The sequence below is a fragment of the Uloborus diversus genome, chromosome 4, assembly GCF_026930045.1.
Source record: "Uloborus diversus isolate 005 chromosome 4, Udiv.v.3.1, whole genome shotgun sequence".
Lineage (NCBI taxonomy): Eukaryota > Metazoa > Arthropoda > Arachnida > Araneae > Uloboridae > Uloborus > Uloborus diversus.
This window is the reverse complement of record NC_072734.1, coordinates 77,623,330-77,642,265: the sequence shown is the minus strand read 5'-3', so window position 1 is coordinate 77,642,265 and position 18,936 is coordinate 77,623,330. Positions and strand designations below refer to the sequence as shown.

Here is an 18,936-nt window from a genome sequence, read left to right as displayed (position 1 = left end):
TCTAATAGGTAACACTTTCATGTAAGAATGAAAAAAAATAAAGGTTTTAAACCCATATGTTTTATAGAAATTATAGAGTAAATCTAAATTTTCAAATCAGAAAATTTTTTAGGAGGGGGACTTAGTTTCAAACATATTTAATTTAAACAATTAAGAAGCATGAATTGACTTGCAAAAGAAATAGTTTATTTAATTAAATGAAAACTTGAAGCCAACTCAACAATTATTCCATGTGGATGTTCCAAATGAAGCATTGGAGCATGATGATGCTTTCAAATGAATTGTAATAATAATAATAAAAAAAGACGTGCTATTTTGTTAAATTAAGAAGCTTTATCATGTACATTGCTAACAGATTATTAATTTGTTTTTAGTTTTTCAAGATGAAATCAAGTTCGTAGTAAATGATGATCCCCAAGAAGCCAAACGAGTCCTGTGGATGCAACGTCGTTTTACGCACAAGCCTTCTGCGGGAAGTGGTGACAAGCCATCGCCAATTACTAAACGAGTGGACCAATCCAAAATTCAGTTAGAGGATTATCTACCAGATACCCAAAAGCTGGTCTTTTATGTGAAGTGGCATGAAGAAGGAATCGATCCTCAAAACTTTGAGGAAGATGAACAGTATATTTCAGATTTTTGTGATACTTTAAAGGAAGAACTTAAGAAGTTAATTGATGGACTTTTGGAAGAAGATTTTCTCGAAGAAGCAAATGAATTTTATAGAGGTAATACATTTTTACTTTTCAGCTTCACTGTTATTTCATATGGGCTGTAGTGAAAATTCTATGCAAAAAAATAATTAAATGTTTAATACCTGTAAAACGTTTAGATAATATCATAAAACTAAGTTTCCCAGAAAGAAACTGAGATTACCAGTCTTCAGCTAATTTTTGGCAGGTTCTTTTTAAATAAATGTGTTTTTGAAATAAATGTATATAGATAATTTTAAAACATTTTAAGATGCACTTAGCCAACTTTTTCTCTTTTACTATATGTTTAGAATAATCAACAGAATAACATTGCAACATCAAACTTACATATATTTGCGCTGCAGGATTAAATTCATATTCTTGATCTTCTTCTTGCTTCTAATCAAGCATATTACTTTCCGGGAATAAATATATCTCTTTTTTTACAGTAAAGAACATTTAATTCAAATATAAAAACTAATTATTTATAACATTACAAAGCAGGGACAAACATTTCTCTCAACACAGAATTTTACAATTTTCCTTTCTCTTCATTCCACTCAAAAATGGCATGTTACATAAACTTAAATAATGACAGAGAATTTGTTCTTAAGACTGCCTTTTGTATTGTGAGTGTCATCTGTTAACAAAAGATACTTTTTTTATGTAATATTCAAAATTGGAATGTTAACTACTGTCACCCTTTGCTGATGTTATCTTTTTATTTTTTAGGAATAGAGCAACCTTTATATATAGAGCTAATTCAACAATATCAGACATGCAAATATCTCCTTAACCATAATTCCATTTCCCAAGACTCGGTGTTAACTTCAATTAAAGAATATGTTCTAGGAAGCGCAAATCATCCATTAATAGTTCAAGGACCAGTGGGCTGTGGCAAGACCTGTCTTATGGCAAAAGTGACTGAAATGGCTTCTACTTGGTCTCCTGCAGCATGTGTAGTTGCAAGAATTGCTAATTTAACCGCAGAGTCTACGACTCAACAGCAGCTATTGAGAAGCATTGCTGAACAATGTTGTGCCTTGTATGGAGAACATACAGCAGTAGTTTCTTCTGTATGTTAATTTTGGTATTTATAAGCATTTTTATTTTACAAACTTTTTTGAGCTCTTAGCATGCAAACAATCTTATTTCTTTTTTTCCCCCGTGTCAAATTCAAAAACCTTCAGCACCTGGTTTAGGGGGCCCTGGCTAATGGGCGGTAATTTACTGAATATACCATGCCTTGCCATCAATTTTCGAGTTGAACCGAACCATTGCTTCGGTCACTCGTCCGGTCTGTGCTAATTCTACATTAGCTACCAGTTTGTTTGGCCCTCTTGGCTTCCATAAGAGGTTTTCCATCTCCAGCTCAGTCACTTTCCTATGCCGGGCTGATGAGTGCTAATAAGCACGAAACTGCAGTCCTCGGCTGGAAATGACTGAGCTGGCGGTGTATTTCATTAATTTGACTCTTGGTCATACACCTGAATTGCAGATTGAAGCCTTCTCAAGGCTTCAACCAGCAATTTGGTTATCTGGCATAAAGTCAGAGTCGACGTTGAATCAGGCGGTTGTTGTGTTGGCTTTGTTTGAAACTTTTCCAGGGTTACCTGGAAGTTTTCCCCTATCCTGGTTTTTAATTGATGAATCCTAGGATCCTGGTAAGAAATCTTTTCTATGAATAGTTTACCAGAATTTGTTAGTGGATACCGTAAAAGATACCTGTTAAAGATATAATTTAATATTTTAATGCAGTAGGAAATGTGTCATTACTATTTAAATGGCAATTTAGGGCAAGAATGTCTATTTTGTGCTAACAGTCCCTACTTAAATTGCGGAACGTGCATTGCAAAAACAAATTCCGAAGTAGAAGAGGGACGGGAGCAACAGTTTTCTTACACCACTTTTTACTGTACATCTGTTCTGTTCTAGATGCATGTATGGCTTCAGGGTTTTAGCATTGAGGTCATTTTCACCCCTATGTGCTTTTCTTTGCATATACAAATACAAAAGTGACGACCAGCAACAGACTCTGGGCCCAGCTAGACTGGTCCTAGTCAATTTACAATCCCCAGTGAAGATCAATGGCCCTCTTAAGACTATCTACTCCCTTGCTCATTACCACCTCTTCTGGTAAACTGTTCCAAGGTTCCACTACCCTGCTAAAATAATAATTTTTCCTAACATCCATGTTAGCCTGAGATTTAAATAGCTTAAAACAATGACCCCTTGTCCTGTTTTCAGTGCTAAACTTCAGCCCCGTAACATCTTTCATTTTAATAAATTTAAACAACTGAATCATGTCCCCTCGTTCTCTTCTTTGCTCAAGACTGTACATTTTTAGCCTTCTAAGCTTGGATTCACAGTCTAAGTGAGAAAGTCCATTTATTAGCCTTGTAGCTCGCCTTTGAACCCTTTCCAATACATTAATGTCTTTCTTAAGATAAGGAGACCAAAACTGAACAGCATACTCCAAATGAGATCTTACCAAACTTCTATATAAGGGCAGAAGAACTTCTTTAGATTTGTTTGAAATAGATCTATTGATAAACCCAAGCATCTTATTGGCCTTGTTACTAGCAATGCTGCACTGTTGGCTAAACTTTAAATCCTGACTTAATAAGACCCCCATATCAGTAACTTTGTCTGCCTGACTAATGACTGAACCTTGCAAATAATAACTTGTACACTTATTTCCATGCCCTAAATGTAGCACTTGACATTTCCCAACATTAACAGCCATACCCCATTTATCAGCCCACTCCGTAATATGATCTAGATCCTCTTGCAGCTGTTTTGCTTGTTCTTCATTTTCTACAGTCCCCATAGCTTTGACATCATCAGCAAAACAATTCCCATGTTCCCAGAAATATTTTTGTGAATATCGTTCATTAAAAAAAAATGAACAAAACAGGCCCTAACACTGATCCTTGAGGAACCCCGCTTAAAACCTCACTCCAATTAGAATAATTTCCCCTTAAAACTACCCTTTGTTTCCTTCCGATCAGCCAGTTTTTACCCAAATGAAAGTTTTCCCTCCTATTCCTATATCAGCTAATTTGCTAAGTAGAGCAACATGCGGTACCTTATCAAAAACTTTTTAAAAATCAATGTAAACAACATCTACAGGCTTCTTATTGTCCAAAGACATGGTAACTTTGTCATAGAAATGTAATAAATTAGTTGCACAAGATTTTCCTTTCCTGAAACCATACTGAAAACTAGTCAATAGATTATTAGTCTCTAGAAAATTTACTATCTTAATTTTTATCAATGTTTCAAAAATTTTGCAAACCACCAAAGTTAGACTCACAGGTCTATAATTTCCCGCACTCCCTTTAGACCCTTTCTTGAAGAGCGGTGTAATGTTAGCCAGCTTCCAGTCCTCTGGCACTGTCCCCGAGTTATAAGAAGTATTGAAAATATTTACGATTACATCTGCTAATTCCTCCGCACATTCAACTAAACTTTTTGGATAAATATTATCAGGTCCCGGTGCCTTAGTCTCTTTAATTTTTTTCAAATGAAGTAAAACGTCATCCCTGGAAAATACAAAGTCCTCAAGCTGTACTATAGCTTGTGTCTTGTTGGTGTCAACTGTTGCGATACAGTTATCGTTAAAAACACTCGAAAAAAAGTTATTAAGAACATTAGCAATATCACTATCGTCCTGAATTAAAATTCCGTGCTCATCAACCAGTGGCCCAATATGAACTTTCCCCGAATAAGCGTATGCAAAAAACCTCTTGGGATTCCTGTTTATGTTATCTGCCAGGCTTTGCTCCAACTCTCTTTTCTGAATCTGTACCAAATACTTAAATTTACGCCTTGCCTTACAATATTGGAGCCTATCTGCACTGTGACCAGTTTCTCTAAACCTATGAAAAGCAGCTTGCTTGTAATTTAGAGCGTCTTTAGTTTCCCTGGAGAACCACATTGGCCAAATTTTAGTGTTGACACCCTTTCTCCCAAAAGAAACATAATCCCCAACCGTTTTCTTTAGCTTTTCCTTAAACTCTGCCCACTGAAGATTCACATCGCTATTGTGCAATCCAGAAGAAAAAACTGCTTTCAAACTTTGCCTAAGTGCCACAAAATCAGTATTTCTGAAATTGGGCACAAACCTAAAATTCTCTACTTTGTGCGTATCAAATTTAATCCCAAACCTAATACTGTTGTGGTCAGTGTCTCCAATGTGTTCCCCTACACATAACCCCTGAACAGAACTTTGCATATCACAGAAAACTAGATCCAAAATCTCGTCCTGTCGAGTACCCTAAGTTACAATTTGATCAAAAAAAAAAGTCACCACTTACTCTCAAAAAGTCCTCTTCTCTGCTATTACTATGGTAAAAATTATTCCAATCAATTCCTGGAAAATTAAAATCTCCTATTATAATGACTGACACTTTGCTTGAAATGTCACTAATAATACTAAACATCTGTTCATCTTGACCCTGGCTTAAGTTGGGTGGCCTATAAATGTTCCCTAAATGTAGTTTATTCCCCTTATTGCTCATCAACTCCAGCCAAATCATATCAATCTCATTAGGTTTATCATTAATTACCTATTCATTGCAAGTTAAAGTGTCTCTGACATAAAATAAAACCCCACCACCTCTTTTACCTACTCTGTCTTGTCTAAACAAATTATACCCAGCAATAGATAATAAATCATCATCACTTTTGGTAGCCCATGTCTCGGTAACTCCAATAATATCCAACCTCTTGTCCATTGTTATGCTTTTCAATTCTTCCATCTTGTTCCTAATACTACGAGCATTTGTATAAAAAACCTTAAGTAAGCCCATCTTACCTTTATTTAATGCTGCGCGATTATTTGAATCCGGACTGTTAAAATCTTTTCTCTTATACTAGCCACCTTATTTCCGTTTCTACTAAAATCCCAATAGTTTGTACCCATTCGAATTCTGCTCCTTAAAGCATGCCCCCATTCCAACTTAGTTTTTTGATTCTGGATCCCCTAAAACCAAACCACTAACCATTTTGACCCACATAGAGCTCAGATGCAGACCATTACTAGCAATCCAATCACGTTTACATTTACTCCACACATCAATAAACCTGATACTAGGCTTAACGCAAATTTCCTTGAGTACCAGGTTCATACACCTAGCCCGTTGGTTTAACCAACTCCTATGTACTCCATATCTGGGAAGCAAACCAACCACTTGGACATTTGCCAAACAGTTGGTTGCTTTGTCCAACAGGGAATCCCATTCCTTAGTAAACTCGTTGTTACTATGGCCTACATCGTTAGTTCCCACCCACAAAGTAACTACTTCCTCTTTATTAAAAACCCCCTTCTTTTCAGCAACCCTATTTACATCTCTCACCTGAGCCCCTGACAAACAACATCTAGCCACCTTACGTCTAACTCTGTCTATTGAGTTTCCCACCTCACGCACCATTGAATCTCCCAAAATTATACCCTTTGTTTCCCAGTTTGTTGCCTCAGTAATAACTTTCCCCTTTACCTCTGGAATATTCTCACTATCTAACACACAGCTAATGCCCACCTCCTTTTTACTAACTTCCTCCTTTACCTCTGGAATATTCCCACTAACTAACACACAGCTGATGCCCACCTCCTTTTTACTAACTTCCCCCTTTCCCTCTGGAGTGTTTACCCCATTTTCACTCCTACAATCTAATGCTAACTCACCCTCCAAAGTAAGCATCCTAACTCTGATTTCTGAGAGTTCAACACAGTTAGTGCAAATGAAATCCTTCTCAGACTGATTCATATGTTTAATGAAATTATTTTTGAAGAAGTCTATTACATGGTTTCATACATACTCATACTAAAAACCAGATGTGTGTGCAAAACTTTTCAATTAACAGTTGTATTGATTAGTGAAGCAAATTTTCATGATAGTTCAGGAGCGCCCATCCTCCCTACAGGCGAACTAAAACTCTCTCAAATAGCCAATTCCCTAAAAATATGAATGGAGCGGTCCAGGCCATTGCCCCCCCCCCCTTCCCTCCCTTTGTAGTAGACCTCAAGATTCAGAAATTTTTCAAGTGGCCAATGGCCACTAGACTCAAAAAACTTTTGGCCACCAGCTTTACCGGGTTTCGAAAACAGCGCTCTAGTATGAGAATGATGGGGGGGGGGGGGGAGGATTTCCATTTCTACTTTTTGAAACAAATATTATGAAAGTGATGCTAAAGGAATGCTAACAAGAAATATAAATTATATTAATCATGGAAATATAAGAGGCACTGGGTGAAGGTTGGGAGTACCTGAAGCATATGGTTCAATGCACCCATTTTAAAGTTTCATAAGAAAAAAAAATCATTAAACCAAAAATAAAGTAGTGTACACAGTGCCATGGACCAACAGTGAAAAAAAAAGCATTTCCCATAAAAACAACAACAAATTCCTTTAAAATCTTTTTGTAAATCACTGCAAACACCATGGCAGTAAAAATCAACTTGCACTTTTCAAGTAACTAGTTTAATGAAAAGAATTAACTGTAAGAAAATTAGCACGAAGGGAATACAAAAAATATTAGATAAACATATGATTTGATTTTTTTCAATAATTAAGATTGTTTTTTTTTTTTTTTTTTTTTTTTTTTTGCATAAAAATAATCAACTACAAACCTCCTCCAGTAATATACAATTTGGTATTTACCGAGAATACATTTCCAAAAAAAAAAACATTATTTTTGCATTATTTGAACTAAGGATATGACCAAAACATGGCGACTACGTTCCATACGCAGCGTCTCCATGTTAGGATGACTATGAAGGGAAAACGATCAAAGGACTGGCTATTTGGCTTATATTTTAATCTGATGCGATTGAAGATTAAAAAATTACAACAGTTATTCGAATAAATAGAAACTAGCCTCCGTTGTTTAAACGATTTTCAATGGAACGTATTCTTAATCTATCGCGTGTATTAGCGTCCACATCACACCAGAAATATAAGATTTAGTTTATAGAAATTTTGTAATAGTTTTTTTTTCTTTCTATTTTTAATGAGGTATAGGATTTTTAATGAAATACAGGATTTATAGGACAACATGGAACATTGATTATGGCAAAGGAATGATAAAACGGGGCGCTCAGGGGGGGGGGGGCTTTGTGCTTTCAAGTTTTAAATTAAATAATATGTCTTCCTATTTCGACGATTTTTAGAAAAAAGGCTGTTTGAGTAAATTGGGAATCAAATAGGATCGGAACGACCTTCGAAGGTTTATGTAAAGAAACATAAAATATGGTGTGTTTTTTTTTTTTTCACTTTTAAAGAGCCAAAATTCGCATAATAATTTCATACTTTCAGAACAAGATTTAAAGCAAAACATAAAACTGTTTTAGAAAAAAAATTGAAAAAAGTAATACAGGGTTCATACACTTTTGGTTAAAAAAAATTCCCTGACTTTTCCAGGTTATTTTTTAGAAAATTCCAGGTTACTCCCTTCATTCAAATTTAAGCTTAAATAACAATATTTTCAAAATAGTCAAAATTGTTCAAAGTAGCAATGCGTAAGAACTGAAACTTTTCCACTTGTAAAATAAAAAATAAAAAAAACTTGGATTTAAAATAAAAAAAAAATCTGTCACAATTTAAGTTTTTTTTTTAAACAATTTGTTCAAAATTGTTTTCATTTGTTAAATATTTGTTAAAAATAAAGTACTTTCAACTTATTTTAGCATTTCTTTGATGACACATGTCATGCATATTTGCGTTTTGCTGTAATTGGCAGCAATCTTTCTCCACTTTTGGTTTACGATTCTTCTTTTTATTTTCTTATTAGTATATTTTTGAATTTGTAGCATAAAAGTAGTTATAAATGATAATTACTCCTTAAAAAACTACCATTAAGACAAAATAGTCCGTTTTTAGCACATAAGCGTCTAAAAATCAATTAGAATTTAAAAAAATGTTCTGGCAATAAAATTTTGCATTTTTCAGAAAATAATTACGAATTACCCAGGAAAAAGGGGCACATTTTGCGTTGTTATCAATAGTTTGCACTGCAATGAACATCTAATGCCATTTTCGGAAATTCAGGCACTTAAAAAGTTGTGTGTACTGCCATCTTGGGAGTGACCAAATATGGCTGCTACGACAAAAATTAAGGAATCATTTTTTGAATTTGTAGCATGAAAACAATTTAAAAATAATAAATCTTCGTGAAACTACAATTCAGTTGAAAAGTTTTTAGCACATTTGTGTCCAAGGCAATGAGTATAAGATTAAGTTATAAGAACAAAATTTTTCATTTCTCAAGGAAATTACATATTTAAAATAAAATTATTAAAAAAAACAAAAAAAAAAACAAGTTGCAGCACATTTTAAGTTGTTTTCATTAGTTTGCAGTTAAAGAAAACATCCAATTTCGCTTTGTTTTTGGAAACTTAGGCATTTAAGCATCATGCTTTTCATCTTATAAATGACCAAAAATGGCGACTACGTTTCATTCGCAGCTGAAAAGACTTTTTGATTAAAAACCGTTTTTCCCAATTGACCCTACCATCCGCAGGCTTGTGCTTTAGGTGCAGGAAAATGTTCTTCTCCTGTTAAATTTGTGCATAATTCCTGTTCACCCTAGGAATTTTTTTCTTTGGAACTATTGAGGGGCAAAAATGGCGTCCGCGGAAGTTTTTTTTTTTTTGGTGGGTGGGGGGTCGCCTTTTTTATTTTATTGCCAGCGTCATTTTGCCTCAAAACTTTTACATTTTTTTCAGGAAACATCGATAAAAACGAAGATTAGAACTCAAGGTACAAAATTCCTTGGGAAAAAATTGGAAAAAAAAATTGGGGGGCAAAATTTTAAATTTCCCTGACATATTTAAATATGTCGTTTTCTCTGACAATTCTAGGTTTTCCCGGAGCGTACGAATCCCGTTTAGTAACTGTATTTTCCTGCATAATTATCCGCGGGCAGCCTATAATCTACAGGTTCTAAAATGGGCCTGAAGAAAAAAAAAAGCTTCGTATAATCGGAGGTGGTGTATAATACGATGTAAAAAAATAAAGTTTGAATTTAATATACCTATTTGAGCAACTAAACTAAAAAAGGTAATTACTTTGAAGGCATAATCAAAATTAATCTGAAATATAATCTAAAATATAATGATTTCTTCTTCAAATCATGATTATATTACGCTAATTACTTGAAAAACAAAGAGTCAAGACAAAGGAGCAAATGCTCTCATCTCGTGCAAATGGCTACCTGTTTCACTGTAATCTGGCTTATTTTACATTACCTGAATCGCCAAGAGGAACATTCAAGCAACGTAAAATAACCAATATACAGGCAGGCAGCGAAGAAAAACATGCATGCTTCGTAAAATAAACAACATTCAGTCGGCGTATGGTCTCTCGATCGGTGAATCCTACTCTTTTCTTTAGATCTAAAATAAAAATAACTCCCAAAAAAAGTTGGCGACTGTAGAAATTTTTTGGGGTCGCCAATTTTGAAAACTGAGTCGCCAGGTGGCGAGTGGCGACCGTAAATCTTGACCTTTACTTTGTAGGCACCCCATAATAGTTTAATCCCATTATGTTATTACATACGGCTTTATTCCGAAGGATATTAATCCATTTAAAAGGCAGCTAAGAACAAGAGAAAAAAAATTACAATAAACAATTGAACATATAACAAAAGTAACAATTTAAAATCAAAAAGAAATCTTAAATAGAGGATTTTACAATTGTAATAGAAATGAAGAGAAAGTCATTTCAGGGAGTCCATGACTGATTGCGCAGACCAATAAAGCTTTCCGAGTAAATTTTGTTTTTGATCAGTTGGGTCAAGTTTTGAGCGGGAGAGGAGATGAGTGGTATTCATGTTGCCAGAACTGCAAATTAGACAGGTACTAGATGTTAAGATACCTATCTTGTGGAGGTGCTCAACCTGGCAATCATGGCCTCTTAATTCCATTATAGCAGACACCTAACTGTTAAAGAATTTCAATTTGTAATTGTAAAATCATGGTAAATCTTTCATTAATTACTCCCTAACTCTCCCCTCCAAAAGAAAAAAAAGTAGGCTGACTTTTATTGGAAAGACAAGAGACATCATACTCCCCCCCCCCCTCCAATGAAGCTTAAAATTATGTGGAAAACACACATGCAAAGGCGCTTTTGGGCATTTAACTGCAAAAAATTTTATGTGAAGCCCCCCCCCCCCCCCGAAAAATTTCTCGCTATGCCACTTGTTACATTTGTATAAACTACTGTATTAAGATTGGCAATAATGTTTAAAGCAAGACCTCTGGTGTGTTTTTATCCCCAAAATGCCCTTTTGCCATGCCACTGGTGTTATTTATTGTAAAACATAAGAATATAAATTTTCTTATGTGTTTTGTTGGTTGAACAGTATTGTATGTATTTGATTTATTGAAAGATGCTTTGCTTTAATTTACCAATCATGTCAAAATTTAGTGAGGAATATTACATAGATTTTCCTTCAAATATTTAATGTACAAAGTGAATCTTATTGACCTCCAGGAAGATTTATTTGTGGTTGCATTCTGTTCTACTTTTTGCTATGGATGGCAACCTAAAATTTTATTGCTGGCTCAGGGTTTGAAATAGGGTTCAATTTCTAGGGGGGAATGTCCCCCTTTACTTCAGATTCCAGGGGGGATTCTTTGGATTTAGGGGAGAATTTTTATAAGTTCTGAAAATTTGTTTAGAATTTTTTTATAATTCATTTTTATTTCATTTTTCTATTCATTCATTTTTAAATTATAATTTTTTTAGTGTAATATCAACCCCACACACACACACACATTTTCAAATAATTATTCAGTAATTTTGCAATTTTATTTTTATTTCATTTTTAATAAAATATTTTACAACTAAGTAACATACACATACACTCAATTATTTTTTTAAATAGATCATTTTCTGGATCTAATTATCCGAATGATGTTCGGTCCCCATTGTTTAGAATAATATTTCTACTGCACAAAGACTTTACTTTAACTTTTTTCTGACGATCAAAAAGTTAAAGTAAAAAATTGCCTATACCTTTCGAAAACGGACTGTCGTTTCCAGCAGCTTTCGGATCACATTTCGACCGGGGGATCGGAATCAGTTGATGTCGGCGGATTGGAATTTGTTGATGCCAGCGAATCGGAATTCGTCGATGTAACTTGAATTGCTTTGAATTGACGGACGCTTTATAAAATTTTTTCCATCTTTCCAAAATAAAAATGGATTTGGAATTTTTATTTATCTTCTCCGCTTTCCCGGTATGGGGTTCGTTATCGAGTTTAAGAATTTATGGGGGGGGAGGGGGGAATCCCGCAGGGACCTTTGGATTGCGCGGAATTTACAGATTTTGTGCGCGTTTCGCGCAATCCCGCGCTCTATTTCAAACCCTGCTGGCTAATCTAAGAGAGACTTAAAGTTTTAGAAAAAATTGAAAAGTAGTCTTAATTTTTTGAATGATTCAAATAATCATGCTTTGATGATAGAAACTGCCTATGAAAGAAACAATAGCTAGAACTGGACTTCAAGAGCTGTTCATAAACAGCAATGATAACGAAGCTAAAGTGGCCTACAAATGGGATCATTTTGATTTTTTTTTCTGGATGGAGGGGGGGGGGGATTTTTCACAGTGGTACCTGGAAATTCCAAAACCATGGATAAGTCGAATGGTGTTTACAAATTTAATGATATTTTAAGATGTGATTTTTAAAAAATGTAAACAACAAAAAATAATTTCTTTTTTTGAACTATCTTAGTAAAATTTCTTCTCTTTAAAAAGTATTTTTAGGTAATACATACTAATACTTAATTTTATCCAAACTATAAGTGTTGCAGTCTATCTATTATGCACTATTCATGAAGAATGAAATAAAAATTACTCTTGAGAAGGCTGGAAGGGGAACTTCAGAAAACTTGAACTACCAATTACTCGAAGGTTTTAGCTGGTCCCTTGGGATTTCAAGTTATTGGCAGTTAACTTGATTCGGGGGGAGGGGGGCAGGGTAGATAAGTTTATTCCTGATGAAGACAATATTTAGTAGACTTAGAAGAATTCATTTTTTAAAAGACCGTGGAAATATTTACCTTGATTCTATTGTAATCCTTATTTGATGCTCTTCCATAAAAGTAAACAATTTTGTTTTGTCCTGTTAAAAAAATTGCTTTTTTCTTTCTCTTATAGAGCACTCCTACGTGGGATTATGCACTAGGAAAACTGTTGTCGAAAGTGTCCGAGTTGAGGCCACTAATAATTATTATTGATGGCATTGACCAACTGGCTGAATACAGTAACAAAGATCTTCACTGGCTACCACGAGAACTGCCCCCTAATGTTAGGTTAATCATTGCTCTTCGTGATGATAGTAAAGAAATCTCCGATATTAAGGTATAAAATTTTATCTTTCTTTGCTTCTACAATGAAATTTTTAGTAATATATGTAACACACGTTCTGTATAATCTTGCAATTTTTTCTAAATTGTCTTAATAATGTTTATGCAATGTTTTTTTCCTCAATGTATTTTTTTTTTTTTTTTCAGATTTTTTTTTTTTTTTTTTTTTTTTTTTTTTTTAAATTTAAAAACCTGTTGAATTATTTCCTTGAGAAATTTGATTTGCATGCCCTATTTTAAAAAATATTCTTTTATTAGAACTTATTTTTATTCCCTTTTATTGAAAAATGCAATTAAAATTTTATAGCTTTTCACATTACTACCATAATGAATGCATATAAACATAATAAATGCATATAGATAGAGCGGAAAAAAAACCCCAGGTTTAACTTTTACCATGAAGCATTATTATCTAAAATTGTCTTCAACCATAAATTAAGCTTAAACTCTTTTTCTTGAAAAAAAAAAAAAGATGTTTTATTTTTAATGTTAGCATTTGTATGACATGGCCACTATCTCATACTCATAATAAATTTTATGCAATTATATTTTCATAAATTTACATTTTTTAATTTTTTAAATGTAAAATGATAAGGTATGTACAATGATATGTATGTATGAATGGTATTTCATCTACATTATTTTCATACATATTTTCAATTTTAGGAAATTTTAGATGATAGCAGCTGCTTTCTTACTCTCAGCAATCCTTCAGTTGAAGAAAATAAAGCTACAATCAATAAAATGCTAGAGAAAAGCAAAAAAAGACTAAGTGAAACCCAGCATCAATTAGTGGCATCGTATTTGGATGAAAGTTCTAGTGCTCGTTATTCTTATTTGCTCGGACTGATTTGTAGTCAGTGGTTTGACATGCTGGAGCCAAGACCTGATAACATGCAGAACAACACAGAAGGCCTCTTCTTTCACTATATGTCTCATGTAGAATCGCGCCTTGGTGTTACTCTAATCACATTTGTTCTTGGACTTTTAGTTGCTGCCAAGCATGGTATCTGTGAAAGTGAAATGTTAGATTTATTATCTTGTGAAGATAGTGTATTAAATATTGTATTTTTTAATGAAAAAACTAAAGTTCGTCGTTTTCCGCATATTATATGGTTGTTGTTGAAAAAGTATTTAGATCCTTTCATTCAGACACAAGTTCTTGGTGGTCGGACTCTAACTATGTTGTCTTCCGAGGCATATAGGACAGTAATAAAAAAATACCTTAAGCAAAAGGGGCACACAATAAAAGCATCTGCACAAACACTTGCAGATTATTTCTTCGGTAAGTGGGCAGAAGGTAAAAAGAAGCCTATTTCTGCCGATTCAGCCGAAGCACAAGACAGGTTCGTTCTCGACCAACCTCTCGCTTACGGCCCCAATCCTAACCGCCGAAAGCTAGAAGAACTCCCCCATCAGATTTTGCAAATCAATGACTCCATTCGAGAGAACTTCTTGTTTGACGCGACGTGGCTTTTATACAAATTTTGTGGATCTGATCCTTATCAGCTTTTAGAAGATCTTTCGAGCCATAGGAAAACATTATCGGAGAACGACAAAGAACTAGATTTGCTTGAAAATGTCATCCAATTGTCCGGCTATGCTCTGCGGAACGACGGCTCACAATTCTTTTCCCAAATGTATGGGCGACTCCGGAGCTTTTTCGACAACTCCGAAAATGCATCGGGTTATCCAGCAATGAAAAGCATTTATGAAACTTCATGTAAACCACCGTTATCCTGTTTGTTGCCTATTGGATTTTGTTTAAAATCTCCTGTTCTAGAAAACTTTACTGTAAATTGTAATTCCGAAAACCACGTCTCTCATTCTCCAAGGTCTGAATCTCCCATGCCTTCAAGCTTCCCATTTACTCGTTTATATACCATCAAAGAGGACAAAGCTCACGTTGTTTCAATCTCCAGCGAGCATAACGAAATAGCCGTCTGGAACATTTACGAACAGGCAGCCGTTCGTAGAATCACGGGAATTAACCAGCCAAAAGATTTGAAGATGATCGATGTTAATCGTGCTTTGGTGTTGTGCAATAGAGAATTGAAGGTCTATCATTTAGATCAAGGCTCCTTGGTAGTCAAATTGAAAGGTTTGATGAATCAACAAATGGCATATTATGGCTTACATAATGAAAAATATGCTGTTGCCCTGTCTAGGAACAGAATGTATGTGAACATGACTAATTTAGAAACTGGTGATTTGGAAACCACTTTTAAAGTTGGAGAGGACAGGTATGAAAGTTTTTGCATATCATTTTATGTATTTGTATATGTATTAGTTTTTATCTAATTAATAAGTTTGGCATTGTGTTACTTTAGAATGTCTTTCAAATTATTTTAATTGATCGTAGAAACCTTAGTCACCAATTCTGATTTGAGCAGTTGATTGCTGTTTGAAGGGAACTACAGTACAACCTTGATATCTCAAATAGCTCGGAAAAAAACTACACTAGTAACTCTTGCAATCACACACCCATATGATATATATATGTGCTATATTTATATGTGCCCTATGTAATCAATTTGCATGACGCTTAGTAAGTTATTCTTCGACAGTTTACTAGATTTGTAATTACCCTATTTTGATGTAACAATTCATTCAATTTTTTGACTGATTACTGTATATTAATAAGCTGCATTGTTAGTGCTTCTGAGTGAACAGACTTCCTAATTTTAATTTTATAATAATTTCTTTCATAGTTTTTCTCAATAAATTGATGGTTTTTTGTTTATGTGGAAAGTATAGTGGGAGTTTGAAATGAACAGAACGATTTCAACTTTCGTTTTTCTTCTACAAACTTAAAAATTCTAACTTTACTTCACATTCAAAAGCTTTTTCCCAGCCATTTTGTAGGAGTCAAAAAAGCAGAATATGAGGATGAGAAGCGCATTTTCCGTTTTTGCTTGAAAACTGATGAAAAATCGACCTCCTGTCCTATGCTCTGCATTTTGTTTTCATTAACTGACTTCAAAAAAGGAGGTTATGATTTCGTCATGCGGCTTTTTATGTATGTTTTTGGATCATTCAAAGACTACTGGACCGATTTGAAAAATTCTTTTTTTGTTTGGAAGGGTATATTTCCCAAATGTTCCCATGGTAATTTGGTCTCATTTGTTGTGGATACGTAATTCAGCACATGTCAGCGGGCGGAATACGTAACAGGTCACATGGTTTTTCCTGTGACCGGTGTATTTTCACAGTAAAGATTTTGCCTTCGTCTTGAATGAGAATTCTAGCGGTATATGGATGATTAATTTTTGCGCCTGTTAATTTTTACTTATAGGTGTTACCAATGTTTTACTGCATAGCAAAGCAGTAAATTAAATATTTTGCCAATTTAATTGCTGAATCAATTACCTTAACATTATTTTAAACTAAAATAACTTAATTTATTCCCTAAAATGTTTTTTTTTTTTTTTTTGAAAATTCAGTTTTTAGACATATTTAGTGTTTATTCCTAGGGGAATTGAATACAGAACACCTTTCCCATGATGTTTTAACTTATATTCTTTAATAATATGTTGTAACTTTTGTCTGATTTCTCAAGTTTGACAATTATTCTAGATTTACTATTTTACAATGCCGCCAGTTTAATTTGAAATTAGGGTTATACTAATTAGCAGGCTTCAAAAAATGGAGAAGGTTCTGAAGTCGTTGGATTAGTTTTTTCTTTGTTCAATGTTCTATAAATACTCGAAGACAACTGTACCCAAGGGCGTGCACAGGGGGGAGGGGGGAGTGAGAAAGAACACCTGTTGGCCTGAACCTGAGAGTGAAGGGGGCCAAATATTTTTTAAACTAGGGGTGAATATAGGAGTAAACAATATGGAGAGGGGACCAGAAAAGTCATTTGTGACGGGCTCCAAAATTTCTGCTTATGTCTGTACCGATTTGTTTTTTTTTTTTTTTTTTTGTTTGTTTGTTTGAAATGGTATACTTCCCAGGCGGTCTAATGGTAATCAAGTTCGGATTTGATGAAATGGAGGGAACTCTTCAAATATCATACTCAGATTTAAAGCAACTTGTACTTTATTAACTTTGTATATTGTCTCACTTAGCGAACCGGTTTTTATGATTTTTTTTTTGTTTAGTGGTTAGGAGGTGGTCTAACTTTACTCTAAGGTTCCAAATCTTTGATTTACCCTAGTTGTTCTTTAAAGAAAAGTTATGGGTAAAAAACTATAAATTTCTTGTAATTTCTCTCACGAACGGTTAAATATAAAACCCATTATTTCAAAGAAAATTTTCTATTGTTTTTTTCTTTAAATCTAAAGGGAAAAGTTTCAGTTTTTTCACGTTGCTGCTTTGAACAATTTTAATAATTTTGAAAATATTGTAATTTAAACTTAATTTTTAATGAAACAAGTAATCTGGAATTTTCTAAAAAAAACAACCTGGAAAAGTCAGGGAATTTGTTTAAACCACAAGTGCAGGGGTGATTGTGTTCCGGTATTTTACCAAATTTCCGGTATTTTCGGACGTATTTCCTGTATTTTTATGTCCGAAAATACCGGAATAATGGTTTTTTTTTAATGCTTTTATCTCTCTACCTCCGCAATTTTTTTTTATTATGTAATACTCATCAAATATACCTGCAAGAGCCTTAAGATGGACACCTATCCCTTAAGATGGACAAATGTCAAGATAATTTGTATCAAATTATCACCAGCTCACCTGCTCATTAACACCAGCTCAAAAGTAACTTAGTAACCCATTAAAAATTTAATCAAATGTATCAAATCACAATATTTTGACTCAGAACTATTTAATACTATGGCAAAGGTACACTTAAGTAATAGGGGGCCAAAGATTACCCCCCCCCTCCCCGTTTTCGCTTTGAAACTTTCAGGGGTATTTTTTGATGAACTCACAATCACCCCTGCACAAGTGTATGAACCCTGTAAAAAAAATTTTTTTATGGGATGTAACAGTAATGCTTAAAGTTAGAAAATAGATACTTTATTTCACTCTTATGAATTATTTTAGTTTTGAAAAAAAATTCATTTCTTTAAAAGCATTTTCTATGTGTCAAAATAATAGAACTAAACCTGGACTTGAAAAGGTTAAAAGCTCTTTACTTCTGATGCATACATTTCAAACCCTTGATGTGTGTGAATGAAGAAAAAGATAGCAACTAAATGAGATAAGCAATGATGTGACGATTGTGTAACTTTTCTTATCTCAAATGAAGTATGAAGCTCTTAAATCCCTGTTAATCAGTTGTTAAGATCTTATGAATATTAATTATATATAATTACTAGTGGTACGCGCACGGCTTTGCCCGTAGTAAAAATTAAAAGGTCATTTGGTTCGCCTGTATATTTACAAATCATAGATGATGAATTTCTCACCAATTTGCTATGTTAATATGCTTGCCCTTGTTATGGTAAATTGCTCGTCCATGTTATGATAATTTGCTCGGTAAAATGTTCTTAAAATTGGAATAAAAAGAACAAAATAGAATTTCTTAAAAAGCTTTGAGGTGCACACTTCAATGCTACAAAGTAATTTTGTGCGAAATTTCATGAAAATTGGCTAAACGGTTTAAATGCTATGAGCGTCAAGATGTTGAGCTTTATTATTAGTAAAGATTAAGAAGAATCTGTACTGCTTAATTCTCATGACCCCAATGGTAAATCACAAAACTATCAAAAACTGTTTTGTCTACTTGATAGAAAATCCTTTAAATATGGCGCTTAGATCAAAATATCTCTAAGGCTTCTGCATTAACATAATCATAGGTTCTTCAAAAACTTAAATATAACCTTAGTTACAAGCAGTTTATAAGTTACCTTCTGAAACATTGCAGACAATTTGATGATTGTTTAAAATCATGCATAACTTTTATATTTGAAGGGA

At 33.8% G+C, this 18,936-nt stretch overlaps 1 protein-coding gene across 1 annotated transcript in view; it reads left to right on the top strand.

Moving 5' to 3' along the window:
- Positions 1-16,569, top strand: part of LOC129220651 (NACHT domain- and WD repeat-containing protein 1-like) — a 38,604-nt gene extending 22,035 nt beyond the window's left edge. The window contains exons 7-11 of the mRNA XM_054855079.1: positions 375-728; positions 1,425-1,768; positions 12,857-13,060; positions 13,732-15,308; positions 16,539-16,569. Coding sequence (XP_054711054.1) covers positions 375-728; positions 1,425-1,768; positions 12,857-13,060; positions 13,732-15,308; positions 16,539-16,569 — 2,510 coding nt within the window. The remainder of the gene's footprint in view (positions 1-374; positions 729-1,424; positions 1,769-12,856; positions 13,061-13,731; positions 15,309-16,538) is intronic.
- The last annotated feature ends 2,367 nt before the right edge of the window (positions 16,570-18,936 follow it).